At 39.9% G+C, this 13,854-nt stretch overlaps 1 protein-coding gene across 1 annotated transcript; it reads right to left on the bottom strand.

Annotated features, from left to right (window-relative positions):
* Nucleotides 1-3,733: 3,733 nt before the first annotated feature.
* kdm1b (lysine demethylase 1B) lies at nucleotides 3,734-13,805 on the bottom strand. The gene is made up of 21 exons (XM_080787423.1): nucleotides 13,666-13,805; nucleotides 12,943-13,085; nucleotides 12,499-12,620; nucleotides 12,283-12,372; nucleotides 11,919-12,030; nucleotides 11,456-11,569; nucleotides 11,134-11,172; nucleotides 10,508-10,700; nucleotides 9,506-9,690; nucleotides 9,107-9,277; nucleotides 8,559-8,633; nucleotides 8,323-8,457; nucleotides 7,779-7,950; nucleotides 7,470-7,597; nucleotides 7,205-7,336; nucleotides 7,040-7,114; nucleotides 6,807-6,923; nucleotides 6,434-6,559; nucleotides 5,878-6,000; nucleotides 5,429-5,581; nucleotides 3,734-5,085 (listed from the first exon to the last, which is right to left on the bottom strand). The coding sequence occupies exons 1-21, from the start codon at nucleotides 13,679-13,681 to the stop codon at nucleotides 5,002-5,004; spliced, it is 2,505 nt and encodes an 834-aa protein (XP_080643549.1). The 5' UTR covers nucleotides 13,682-13,805; the 3' UTR covers nucleotides 3,734-5,001.
* Between the last annotated feature and the right edge of the window lie 49 nt (nucleotides 13,806-13,854).

Raw genomic sequence — 13,854 nt, 5'->3', positions numbered from 1 at the left:
AGCTTCAACCAGAAAAAACGTCGACAACGCATAGTGGAAGTAACGTTGTAGCTACAACCCAGCCTTCCCTCGAATCTGTTGATCCGGCTTGAATTATTTCGGTTCAGTTATCCTGTAACTGTTACAGAAAGTTAGAGCTAGCAGCAGTTATCATGGGACACGGTGGAAGCAAACCCCGTTTCAGCCGTTTGACTCCTCATGACCGTCACACGACCATCGTGACAGTCTCCCAGTCCCCACCGTTGATACCGTTTGTTCAGGTAAGCGTCGACTAGAACTAGGTTTTTAACGATAAATTTACATGCATTCGTTTGAAATGCACCGTGTTGTTTGTTTGTATATTCACTAAAGTATGAGTTTACAGTACTCTACTGACATGTTCATCGTTGTCAGTTAAAGATAAGACACTTTGGTTAACTTGTCGTCGTGTACCTGAGGAGATAATGTAGCAGCCTACGTGCTACGTTACATGATACATTTCATTTATAGCACAGCACTTGAATATTAATACGGTACTTTTCAAACGGACATGCATTTGGCACATTTGATACAATTTTTTTTCCATAATGTAAGGTAAGGGTGTAGTAAGTAGTTGCATCATTGCATGCCATGACGATGTAACTCCAGTCTCCAACCAAAACATTAATGAGATCTCCACATGTTAACCGTTATAACATGATTCAAATCAAAATATTCTCCCTAACAGTACGAAATACGATTATTTACAATGCATGGTGAAAATAGGCCTCAAAATTAACACCATGCAGTGCAGATGCTGGACTATCACCCCTTTAGCCTATTTGTTTTTCAGTTTAATCTGCATGTCTCAATTAAATCTGCATAATCAAATAGAAATTAAAATAATTTGCAGACACATTCAAATAAAATTATAACATGAATTTGGTACATATACAAGATAGGCCAAATGTTATTAAAGAACATAAAAAAGCTACAGTAACTACTAAAATGCTGTAGGCCTACAGCATTACATGATATTAATCAGTAAGCATGTATTTACATGTATTATTTTGAAAAGGAAAATAATCTTATCAGGTTAATAATTCTTAATCTGTTTATTTTCCAGGTGGATTTCCAGGACAATGTGCTACTACCTCCAGCCCAACACAACCTACAGTGGCATGAAATGGGCGGTGGTTCTTCAGCAGCTACCATTAGTACTACTAGTACTTTTAAGGCAGTCTGCACAGTGCCTGTCATGGACCCACCACAACATTTTGCAGATGTAAGTGTTGACTTATTTAGTTTTACTAAGAAAGGACATTGGCATGTTAAAGAAAAAAACTACTAGACTACTACATTTGTTGCAACCCAAACCTCTGCCAAAGTGTAATCTAACACTATACTATAGTTTTGATGTTTTCATTAACATCAACAATGACATAGCAAGTGCAACAGTACATGTACAGTATCACATAGTATAATCAGTAAATATTAATTCACAAGCATTTGTTACCCTGTCTTTTTAATTTCCTGGTCTACACTATTAAAATAAATAGGGTCTTCAATTAAGTTAATCTGAGATGAATATTTAATAATAACAATATTCTGTTTAATTTCCAGGTCGATTTCCAGGTGAAATCCTACAACCCCAACACAGAATATACACGTCACCTCTTCAAAGATGAGTCTGATGACGGGTATGGCTCTCTGGATAGACTCAGTCCCAGAGAATCTTTACAGCCAAAGAGGATCCCCAGATCACCCACCCCCGAAGTCTGTGACTATGTGCGTTCGATGAACTGCAAAGACACTCTGAACATACTGTACATAGCAAAAGAGCTACACACACACACACACACCCCTAATACCACAAACGAGTCTCCAAGACGGAGAGGAGATAGACTGCTGGTTCTTGCCTCAGAGCGCAGGGCACTGAGAGACGAGAAGAAAAGGCTTCTGAAAGGTGAAACCGGAAACCAGAGGTGCTACTTGTGAGTTTTTCATCATGAACTGGACATGATATTTTCAAACTTTTAGTACAATTCACATTGTACAGTTGTAAATAGTTAGAAACAGACCTTTTTGTATACCACTCATTTTCAATTATTTTCAGTAATGTTTTATCAAATGTCATGTAGAAATCAGTTAATTTGTAATCATTTTTGTATGCGTGTGTGTGTATATATATTGTATATAGTTAAAGAATAAGTTGTTTTCACTAACATTAAATATAAAACAAATGTTTTGGAGTCGTGGTTAATTTATTCACATTAATATCCCAACATAATGAATATTAATGTAAGATCTAAGGTACAAGTGATCACTCTGCTGTAATGTTAGTAGTGCCAGTATTGGGGTTGAATATAATTGACACGGTGACCAATGTGCCTCCATTTGGAATGCTCAAAATTAAATAGTAAATATAACGTATAATGGGGCCATAACAGAGTAAAGATGCCGTCTGAGAAACAAGGTTTGTAGTTGGGTGGGTAAATGTAGAAAATACACTTCCCTGTGCAAAGGCATCCAGTCCACACACAAATATCCCAGTGCCAAGATAAGGAAACAGCAAACTGACTTTCAAAGCTACATGCCATTATTACACAAAACCGAGATTGTAGAATAACTGGGGAAGGTAAGAGAGAGGGAAAGAGCGCAAGGAGATGGAGAGAATCAGTGCAGCAAAAAGGGAAAGGTGAATAAAATAAAGACAGTTTTTAATTATACCCTAATCATAATGCCTTGATGCTTGTACCACAATGAGGTGTTGATATAGAACCATGTTTCATTAGTAAAGCAGTCTATGAACACTTACAGGAAGGTACAATTCCCGGTTTAAGGGACAAAGAATGACAAGCAATTAAACAATAAGGTATCTGGCCACCAGATGTCACCCTAGTCATTTTAAATTTCCCATGGTTACTGACCTGCACACTGCCACTTGCTGGTTCAAGAGAATAATGTATTTTAGGAGCAAGGTTTTGGTTGTGCGACCTTCCTCAGGCTACTCTCAGAATGTACTACACAATTAAACCAAATGGACCCAACAAGTTACCATTGAAGATGATGTTAGTTTTATAGTATAGGGCCAGCAACATTGTTAATATAGCTTCTAAATTGGTTTAACCACTTAAAACTTTAAACCTTTGCCATGGATATTTGAAAATCTGCCATTTTCAAGAACAATCTTGAAGGTGTTATTATTTGTTTACATAAGTAAACCAAATAAAAACATATACATACTGTATATTATACATTATATTTGACACATTAAGCCTTAATGTGTCAAATATAATGTATAATATACTATTTGCTAAATTTGTGCGTATGTGTTTAGGGGTGCCTTAATGATTAAACACATACGCACAAATTTAGCAAATTGCCTGAGAGGCAGGGAAATTAGTCTACAATCATCACAAATAAGAAATGCCCTTCCATGAGGTACCAGTGGAGGTTGAAGCTGTTTGCAGAACAACATGGGCAAAAAGATTTCATGTCTGCAGTCTACATTTTGTAATCACATTAGGTAGCAACACGCTGAACACACTTTTCCCACATGATAATGTTGGTTCTACCACCGGTTTCATTCTGGATTCCTGGTGCTTTCTAGTGAACTCACTTTTCCACTGATTTTTAAGCAGAACCACTGTAGGATATGTCATCAACGACGGGCAGTCGGGCACTAATGATGCAAGCACCATTGCCAGTCCGGTGTTATAGCATTTTCCATGTAGTTGTGCATAGTAACTTGTACAGAAGCAAGACAATATGATGGCAGTTATTAGCTCCTTTTATTACACATGTACAGGATAAATATTCAGGCATAGTAACATGATGGTAGAACGTGATTAGCTAGATGTATTGACACTTGGAAATAAAGTGTAAACGCTATACAGGAACCTACAAATAAAGCTTCAATAGCTAACATTACTCAAAGATGACTTTCAATATTGTCCCATTCCAAAGATGTGGACACAAATTCTCAAGTATCTCAAAGAATCCTTAAGAGGGATGTGATTTTCTTACTATTTGTTTTGACAACACTCAGTTATTTCTATTGAAGATGTCCTGTTCCCTTGCTTTTCTCTCATTATGTTCTGCAATTTGGTGTCGTCCTGATCACATCCCTGAGAAAGTGGACTATTTGGTGTTTTATGAACATAATCAACCTTATAGGAAAGTCAGCCTGTCACAAAGTTATGACCCATTCTAAATCAAAAAGTGCTAATGCAGAAAGACTACAGAGGCCACTATCCTTGAGGCCATTTAAGTTCACAATTTGTACCAACAGGTGGACACACAGCCTACCATACTCCTTTTAAGATGTGGAAATCATTGGTATATATACTGTACCTAAAATCCTTAGTTTGTGAACAATTAAGAGTATGCCAATGTTTCATAAATCCTTATCACTCAAAACGGAATTGTTATGAAAATCTCAGTAAATAGAAATGCTTTTATGGCATATTCAGACCAACTTTAAAGCCACACATAAAGACATACAACGACACAAAGTTTCGTTGTATGTCTCATACAGTGACAAATAAAGATATTATCTTATCTGTGTTAGACTTGGGGGGAAAATAGCCAATCTAAAAGCTTGCAAAGCATTGTGAGCTTATAGATCTGCTATTGCCAACCAAGTATAAATCACCATTAATACACCACTGGGGGTCAAAAAGAGCTAGTGTAGCCAGAGTGAAAAAAATTACCAGAAAGGGTAAGTTAAATTAACACAACAAATTCTACTGTGCAGCTGTCGAAACAATCTCATGTTTTTCCTTCTTGTTATTTAGTTTTGGAAAAATACAAGTGCTTTAATTCCTGCTTTGATGATTTGAACCTATTAATTGACAAGCCCTCTTTGCTCCTGCTGTTTGGAAACAGTCTTACCGATCAGTACAGAGTACAGAACAGTGGGTAAAAGTCCATTCTTTTCATGCAGAACAATCCGGTAACTGGGAATGGGTTGAGACTGCCTGATGGTTTTGTTCTGTGCAATGTGTCTGTGCTGGTGTTTGGAGTGTTCTCTGGGAAGATTTACATGGCAGCCATCTTGCTGGCCTCTCGGACCCCACTCAGATATGCCCCCGTCACAGTCTGAGGAAAGTGTCTGTTGGTTGCCTGACAATATAAAGCCATAGAAATAATTGCATGAAAAAAAAGGCAAAAAAGTGTACCCACCCCACCAATTACCCCAATTCAGTCCTGTCAATTCCTCTTCAAGTCCCCCTGCACTACAGTCCCTTGTTGCTGCTGACCCCTGTAGGCAGTCTGCTTCTTTCCATCTGACAGTGAGGAGTTTCATATTCAGGAGGACATAAAGCATGCAGTTCATCTCCCCATGTGCCCTCCCCCACCTGCCTTTCCACCCTCAAAAGGGTTCGTTGAGACACCCAGCCAACCAGGGACCACCCAATTCAAACACCATGTCATACAACAGGACGGAGTTAACTGAAAAACTCACCTCGCCAGCAAAGAAGACTTTTCCCTGTATGTCCTCAGCAATGATGTCATAGGCCTCTCCGCTGCCTCCGGTCTTCACAAAGCTGTAGGACATCTGAGCCCATATGTCTTTGCTCCAGTGGGTGACAAAGAAATTCATAGGATCTGGGACCTCCTAATTAAAAGGAAAGAAATAAGGTTACATTGATTGTAAGCAAATAGAAACCGACTGCAAACTCTGCATGCGAGTGAATGCAGCCAGGTAATTTCTAAGGAAAGCTGCAGTCCTACATCCATCCTCAGTCAACTTGCATTATTTCAACAATTGAGCGCTTGTAGTTTGTATTGTGGCCGATCTACAGTATAAACACTATCGATCCAGTCATTCTAAATGAATGACCGGATCACTCAAATGGTAAACTATTGTAAATGAGGATTAGTCTACTCATTTGCACAATGTGATGGTGTTACCTGTTCCTTGAAGAGTTCACGCAGGACCTTCATGCACTCCTCTACCACCTCTTTCTCCTCCATTTCTCTGATGCAAGCTACAGCATCACCACTGACAACAGACATGAGGACTGACTGCTTACCCTGCAGATCATGCAAAGATGGAATTAGTGCCACATTAATAGTTCATAGAGGTCAAGGATCTCATTTTCCTAAAAAGCAAATGAATAGGACTCTCCAACATAAACAATCGAAAGCTCTAATAAATGATTTATGACGTAAATAAGAAAATAGTATATAGACAGTTCACCATTTTTAATACTGTCGTACGATATAGTATAATTAGACAGGTTCATAATTTAAAACAGATTTAAATTATTCGATTTAATTGAAAAAGTAATAATCGATAGTTGCAACCCCATTACGGTCAATTATTTCTATTTTCCACCCTGACCATTAGAGCCAATAGCAATCAAATCTCATTTGTTCTCTCATAGGTTAAGACAAGTCCTGGGTAATATTAGCCGTTGTGCTTCTTTAATCACAGCTTATCAGGTAAAAACATTCAAATTCAAACCTGTGGATCCATGTCATAGAAGACACCAAACATCCCTCTCTTGTCCGGACTAGGTGGGATGTGACCAAAATAGTCTGCTCCTTGGATCTTGTTGTCCCAGAATCTGTATGGAAACTGCAGCGCGATCTGCAGAATGTTTTAAAGCAATGTTTCATTTGTTAAGTGACCAAGACATGGCAGGAAATTCACTGTGGTACAGTACATCTCAGAAATTCTGCTAAAAATCAACTTCTGCAGGCACTTTAGCAAGCAGCATGACTTATACAATACAGCAAATTTGAGGTTACGCCACAGTTACCAGTCAAAGATTACAAAGTTTTGAATGATAGCTGGTGGTAGTCGACAGCCAGTAAAATTCAAAACTATTACTCACCTTTTCTATGATACCTGCTCCAAGACTATGAATTGCCTTCAGCTTTCTTTCGGGAAGTGGAGGATTGAACTGAATCAAGTTATTTTGAAGTAAAGTCAATGGAACTGTAACAAGAACCTAAAAAGGGGTGCAAAAGTGTTCAAATTAAATTAATTATTTCATAATTTTTCACTTAAACTCATTCTGTAATTCCATTTTATCTCACAATGGAAAGCATTTAATTTAACTTTTACCTTTTGTGCTGTCCACTGAGAGCCATTGGTGGAGGTAACTTTGACAACATCACCTGAGTAGTCAATAGACTGAACCTTAAACAAAAACATTACAATATATTGAATATATACACAACAGAGGTAAGACAAGAGTGACATTTGAAAAGGGACTTAGAGATGACAAACCGGACACTTAATGCGTATATCAAGTTCTTCAGCCAGTTTGTGGAGGATGTCAGAGTAGCCCTTGGTGAGCAAGGTGTGGTCTCCTGAGAACTGGGCAAAAAACTCATTGTGGTCCCAGGATCTAGCTGACACCTACAGAAATACAATTAATGTTAAATCATATGGCTGACATGATGCAAACTCAACACTGGTGAAAACATCAGAACAAAATATTGAAATTTATTTTGCATGCACAATCTCTGAAGAGCTTCAAATATGGTCAGACCTGGTCCAGAGTGCTTCCGCAGGCATATTCCAGGTTGCTGAGATGGAACTGAAGCACTTTCTCTTCCAACTCACTGAAGCCGATACCAGACTCTTGCAGAAAGTTCTTGTAGACCTCCTGGACTTTCTCTGTAAGGAATGGATGAAAATGCATACAAATTAATTATATGGAGGGTTTTATGGAGAATGCATGTTCTTCTATACAATTATTATTAGTATTATTATTATTAGCATCCAAATATTTATTTAGTGTGGAACAAAGAGTAATAATAATCTTCATAATAATAATGTTGTAATGTCAGTGCAGGACCTCCTAGAGGGGTATCCTGGTTCTGTGACTTGTCCTTCCTCCACTCCGACACTACGTCCAGGATGGCGTTGAAGTGGAAGTCCATGCGCTTGTCAATGGCTGGGTCAGTGGCCCGCCCTCCCTCCTGGAAGAGGTCGCACCGCTCTCCTAGCTTGTGCATCTTGACACCCATCTGCTCACAAGAAAGGTAAGATGACATCTATGCCTCTCTTATCTCACGCGGAGTGTCTCGCCCAAACATAGACACAGGTCTGATCTCTCAATCCATGGTCTACCACCTTTCAGATATAGCTGTGTATATCTCATCCTACTTGCCATTACTTTTCAGTTTTATGTACAATTGACTGTCAACTTGTCTAGCAATATTGTTGATGATCAGATGACATACAGCACGACTGTGTGCCAGCAAAGAAAACAAGACATTTCAAATTGCAACCTTTGACTGTCTGGTAAAACAAACATTAACTTCCTTACTTTAGGTGGGTAAAGTCAAACTTTATTCAAAGGATTTCACACATAAGTCTAAGAAAAAAAATAGTCTCACCTGCTCACACATCAGAGCGATAGGGTTGTTCACACAGCCATTGACAATCTGAGCTCCTCTGCCCACAGTGGGGCCTAGAGATTTGTCATCCCACACACGGCCTCCAATTCTGTCCCTTGCTTCAAGCACCACCACCTGGAACATCATTCATATTGCACAGGATTAGGGAACATTGCTGAAATCTACTGGAAGATAATTTACTAAGATACTTTAGTTTGATGGTCTAGCAGCCTAACCTGCGTGCCAAAGTTCTGCAGTTGCCGTGCAGCAGCCAGTCCCGACGCCCCCGCTCCGATCACAATCACATTTTTCTGCGAAGACAAGAAAAATGTACAGAGATACTATGCAGTATTTTACCTAAAATTGTCAAAGCAAGATACTCTACCATCGCTGAGATGCTTCAAATCAAGAGTCAACACCTGTCAAATTATTTCATGAATAAGTCAAGGTGAAAAGCGCTCGGGTTGCGCAGCGGTATAGTACCACCACCACAGAGTCTAGGGGTTTCGAAAGCCGTGTGGGGATATTTGTCACTGCATGTAGTCCTATAGACTGGGGAGGTTCCTCTCAGCGGGTAATGTTGAGTGGGAGGAGTAGGACAAAGGCTCTACTTCCTCCTGGTGTGGGCTCCTCACTGGCAGGTGAGCCAGTAGAGTAAAACAGTAGTGGCAAGCAGAGGGGGAATTAATTGGCTTAACGACTAAATTGGGTAGAAAAGAGGGCCAAAGTAATTGCTACTTCAAAAAACAAAAGGAGGTGAAAAATGACAGGAGTCAACACTCACAGAGCGGTATTTCTCAGGCAGGAGAGGCTGTTTGACTGCCAGCACTCCAGTGTTAATGAGGCCCTTCCTGGTCATGAAGCGAAGCACCTGATCCAGCTCCTGCACACAGCGCACACGAACCAAGCCACGGACGATGACATGTTGAGCGCACTTCTGGGGAGTCAGCACCTCCTGAATGAGTCGATTGAATGAAACAAAGGAGGTTCAATTGTTTTTCACTGTTTCAAGGGTAAGTTTCTCCTGAAACATTTTATTCCATCTGTTGCAACTGTGATTTCATACACATTAGGTGCCAGTGGTCACTTCAAGGCTACATGCAAAGGAAGCAAACATTTGCACAGAGTTTTAAATGCATCAAACAAGAAAAAGATAATTATTTGTTAGTAATCTGTACTGTACCGTACAATCCCTGTGCCAGGAGGCCAGAATGAGATTTCGCAGTGCCAGGTACATGGTGGGATCTCGAGAAAACTCAGGAAACTCATACAGCTCATCCAGTTCCATCATATCTGGTCGCACACACAGGGCTTTACCACACTCATTGGGCTGATAGAAGGGCTGGAAGTAAGGACACATACCTGGAACTGTGGGAAACAAGCATTATTGTAATGGCTAAAATATAAGAATATAGTAATATACATACACATACCGGTAGGTACATTCTGGTAGGATTCATTTAATGGCACAATTTGGAGCTCAGAGTAAGCTGCTCTCCTGTAATGGTTAGACTTAAATACATTTCATAAAGGGATTGCATTTAATGCCAAACATGAACCAGAGAAATGGTTGAGTGAGGTATTGCATGAAATTCAAATGGGAATAATTTGCCTTAAAAAGGACCACTTCACCACTTTTATCTTCATATAATTGGTCCTCAATAATGTTCATGATAAAATACCACAATTTGTTCCCACTCAGTCTGTGTCTCATAGGAGGGCTGTGGGCAGTTCAGAAACCCATCCACCAGTGAAATCATCATTAGGCTTAGATTATATTTTTAAATAAGATTGATTTGAAAAAATATTTAGATTCTTATTATCATGAGAACGATGGCTTTCATTATCGCATTGCAACTTTTCAGAAATATAAGGCCTGCAATTTCTATTAGCTTGGATTCCCCATCGATGATGTCACTGGTGGACGGGTTTCTGAACTGCCCCCAGCCCTCCTATGAGACACAGACGGAGTAGACAAAAATGGTGGCATTTTATCATGAACATTAGTGAGGACTAATTATATGAAGATAGGTTGAAAAGTGGTGAAGTGGTCCTTTAAGGCTTAAGCCATTTCTAGCTCCACAGTGAAAATGTTGAGCACAATACTGGTGTGCAGATTTTTCAAATGCCAGGTAGAACATGAAACAGTCAAATTAGACCATTCCTTTCCATGTCCCAAACTTACTTTGAGGCTGGACGGTTCTGCAGTGCTCTGCTCTCAGGTCTGACAGAGAAGTGTTAATGGGGGATCCTGATGGACTCATGCCAACACAGTCAGGGTAGTAGGCAGAAAGGAACGGACTGGCTGGACTGTCTTTAAACAGTGGTGGCAAGATCAGCATTGAATGCCACCAGCTGTCTATCACTTCAGCCACTCTCTATACAGTGTAGACAAAACAACATAACAGTTACTATACATTGGATGGGTTTGTCCTAAAACAACAGACCGATAGCCGATATACACGTTGTGAACATACAATTGGCTATTTTTAGAAGAATACAAAATACAATACAAAACGTAAATATTTGGCCAGGTTTTTGCCAATAATGACAAGCCTAAACTAGGAATTAGTGTACAGTTAACCAGCATTAACCATGTAAAAGTACTGCATCATACAGTATTTAGTCATATGTTTTGGTAAATGATTTATGAAAACATTATTGGGAAAAATGGACTGGAACCTAAAGTAGAAAAATAATATAGCAGTGCTTTGCCTAGAAAGTTGCTTGGGATTATAGTGTTATACCAGTGGTATACATTATAGTGGTATACCACACATTCAGCTGTATTATTATTTGTTTATCACTCACCAAGTCCTCTGGTTGGGAGCACTGGTCTGACCCTTCACTCTGTAAGCAACATTGTGACAAGCATGAAATATGCTGAACAGCCTGTTAACCCTTTTCTCTTATGTATTTATGGAAGTAATTTTGCCATGGCAATAGGTCAGGCGCCTATCTTCCGTTTCTGTAGCATGAGGCAGGTTGAAGCACGGAGGCTTACCCCCCCCCCCCCCCCCCCAATCATACCCTTAATGTTGAGTGCCAAGCAGGGAGGGATTCAAGTACCATTTTTATAGTCTTACTCTTTTGTATGACTCTAATCACAAGGCCACTGAGCTGGTGTATTTACCTTGACATTATTGAACTTCATGCCACAGCGATATGTTGCTGCTTGAGAAGCAGTGAGTTGGATCTCCTTGGTGAGCTGGCGCCACTTCGTGCAGTCTGGTTTAGTGCACTGAACCTGCTCAGAAACAGAGGTCCAAACCATGTATTTAGAACCACACCTTTCGTACACGGCTCAAGCTTCAGTTATTTTTCATCGTATGACAGTGAGTGAGTGCTGCTTGCCTAAAAACAGAGTACAAGTTAGGCTACAGGAATATGGAGACTTAGACAAAACATGTGTCAGGTGTTTAACCACGTGAACCCTAGAATCCCTATTGTGGGGCAAATGTTTGTCGACTCGAAATGAGCAGATCTACAAGCTCACAAGTTTAGTGTAGATGGAAAAAGGAGGAAGCCTAGTATAGAGCCCTGGGGGACAACAAGTCAACAAAGTATATAAGGTTTAAATGGCTCACTGCTCTTACCCAGTACGGCAGCTGCTGATCTGCCATGAATGCTTTAAGGCTGGGTTCACTTTTCCCATTACTGGTCCACACCTTCTTCCAGGCTGAATAGGTTTCGTAGCCGTCTTTGTGGCTGACAGTTTAGGAACAGAAACGTAAAGCCTGATTTATACTTTTGTTGAGTGCCGGTCTTGTGCGCCGAAAATAACCGAACTTCAAGCTCACAACGTGTTGTGGTGCAAAGCAATGTGAGCTTGTAGATCTGCTATTTCCAGCACAACACACACTGCTATACGAAGTAAAACATTAAGCATAACTCATGTTCAGATCATCTTTTTAATGTGGCTAAAGGGAATTGTCTTTATTTCCATATCTCCCTTTTTACCTTCTATAGTAGTAATCAAAACACTCATTGCAGAAGTGTTCACCACAGGAGAGGTGGTACCAGCGAGAGGTGTATCCGTTTTTGGCGCACCTGATGAGAGACATAAAGAACACAGTAAGGACATTGTTTTTTATTTTATTACATTAAATGATAAGCAACCTTAATTGGACAGGTGTTTTGAAGGAGTTGTTCAAAATGTGGAGATTTGATTGATACCTTTCAGATGCACTTGCAAAGCACACTGGGTACGTGGCAGAGCAACCTGCTTTCTCACATTTCCTATACTTCTTCTCGGATTGATCTTCTTCTTCCTCCGTGTCTGTGGCTTTCCTTTTGGCCTGAAATGTGTCATCTGGTGTGAATTGCAATCTATAGTGTGTAATATTATATAAACACTTGCATCACCTAAACCACTGACAGTTTAGGTAACCTTCAGGTACTATTAAAAACTAAAAGAATAATGTCAGCTTTGGTCACCGCTGGTTATGGCTCCCTGAGTAAAACAATTTAACCCCTGACTGCAAACACCCTCCATGGTCAATTTGTAAATACCAAGTAGCCATCAGCTGGGTGAAGCCGATACCGACAGAATTTCCCCCGAGGCTGTGGGACATTAAAATTATCCAATATAAAATATATGCAGTATAATTCTTAGTTTACCTGCCCAGGTGGAGGGTTATTGGTGCGTTTCACTCGGACATTGACCTGCCTTCCAGACGCACGCAGGGACTGACCATCTCCTGGGGAGTCCCCTGAGCTCCTCTTCTTCCCCCGCCGAGCACCAGAGGCAGTCCCAGTATAATCTGTAACATCCAACACATGATTACACACAGCCAAGCACACATATGGGGCCTTTGTAGTCACTTAAAAGGAGTAGTTAAAAAAATAATATTTACTTTCTATCAATCACACACCCCATGAAGCCTTGAATTAGGCCTAATGGAGATTTCCCATTGAAGGCTTCATGGGATGTGTAATTGTGATTGATGGAAAATATAATATTAGTCATTTTTGGGTGAACTACTCCTTTAAGCCCCATTTTGCTGAAATGTATTATTTCGAAAATTAAAAAAATGTTCATCCCAAAATAGGAACGCCTGCGTTAAAGTGGCCACTTTGCGTCTGCTTATAAAGCAGACGTAAAACTGTAACCTAATTGTTGTGGTAAACAAAACAAATGGTAAAACCTTGATATGGCGTGAGTCGAAATATTATCATTATTATAGTTATTGTTGTTGTCTTTAAGGGTAAATGAATGGTAACAAATAATGTGCCCATATGCAGCAAAGCTGTCCCAGCCAGCTTAACAATAACACTGTCAGAAAGAGTGTGTGACGCTTCAAGCATGGCGAAAAATAGCAATAGCATGGGATCAACACTCACCTGTGTCTGTCAGCATAGCTGACTGTGTTCTTGGTCTGCGACGCAGGATTTACTGGAATGTTTTATCGGATTATAAGAATACTTTAATTTAGTCGCTCCCTTTATTATAAGGAGCAATCAATGCGCTGTTGTCTCCAGATAACCACTTCCGTTTTTTTAAAGGAAGAGGAGGTGCGCTTTGAGTTTTGA

Source organism: Protomyctophum bolini (genome assembly GCF_963924005.1).
Source record: "Protomyctophum bolini genome assembly, chromosome: 17".
Taxonomy (NCBI): Eukaryota; Metazoa; Chordata; class Actinopteri; order Myctophiformes; family Myctophidae; genus Protomyctophum; species Protomyctophum bolini.
This window is presented reverse-complemented; position numbering and strand designations above follow the sequence as displayed.

Bases quoted from the DNA above. Each gene is read 5' to 3' on its own strand.
- kdm1b (XM_080787423.1), bottom strand. The intron at 8,634-9,106 runs GTGAGTGTTGAC...TTGTCTTCGCAG, and splicing joins TGCCTGAGAAATACCGCTCT to AAAAATGTGATTGTGATCGG. The intron at 8,458-8,558 runs GTTAGGCTGCTA...ATGATGTTCCAG, and splicing joins TGCAGAACTTTGGCACGCAG to GTGGTGGTGCTTGAAGCAAG.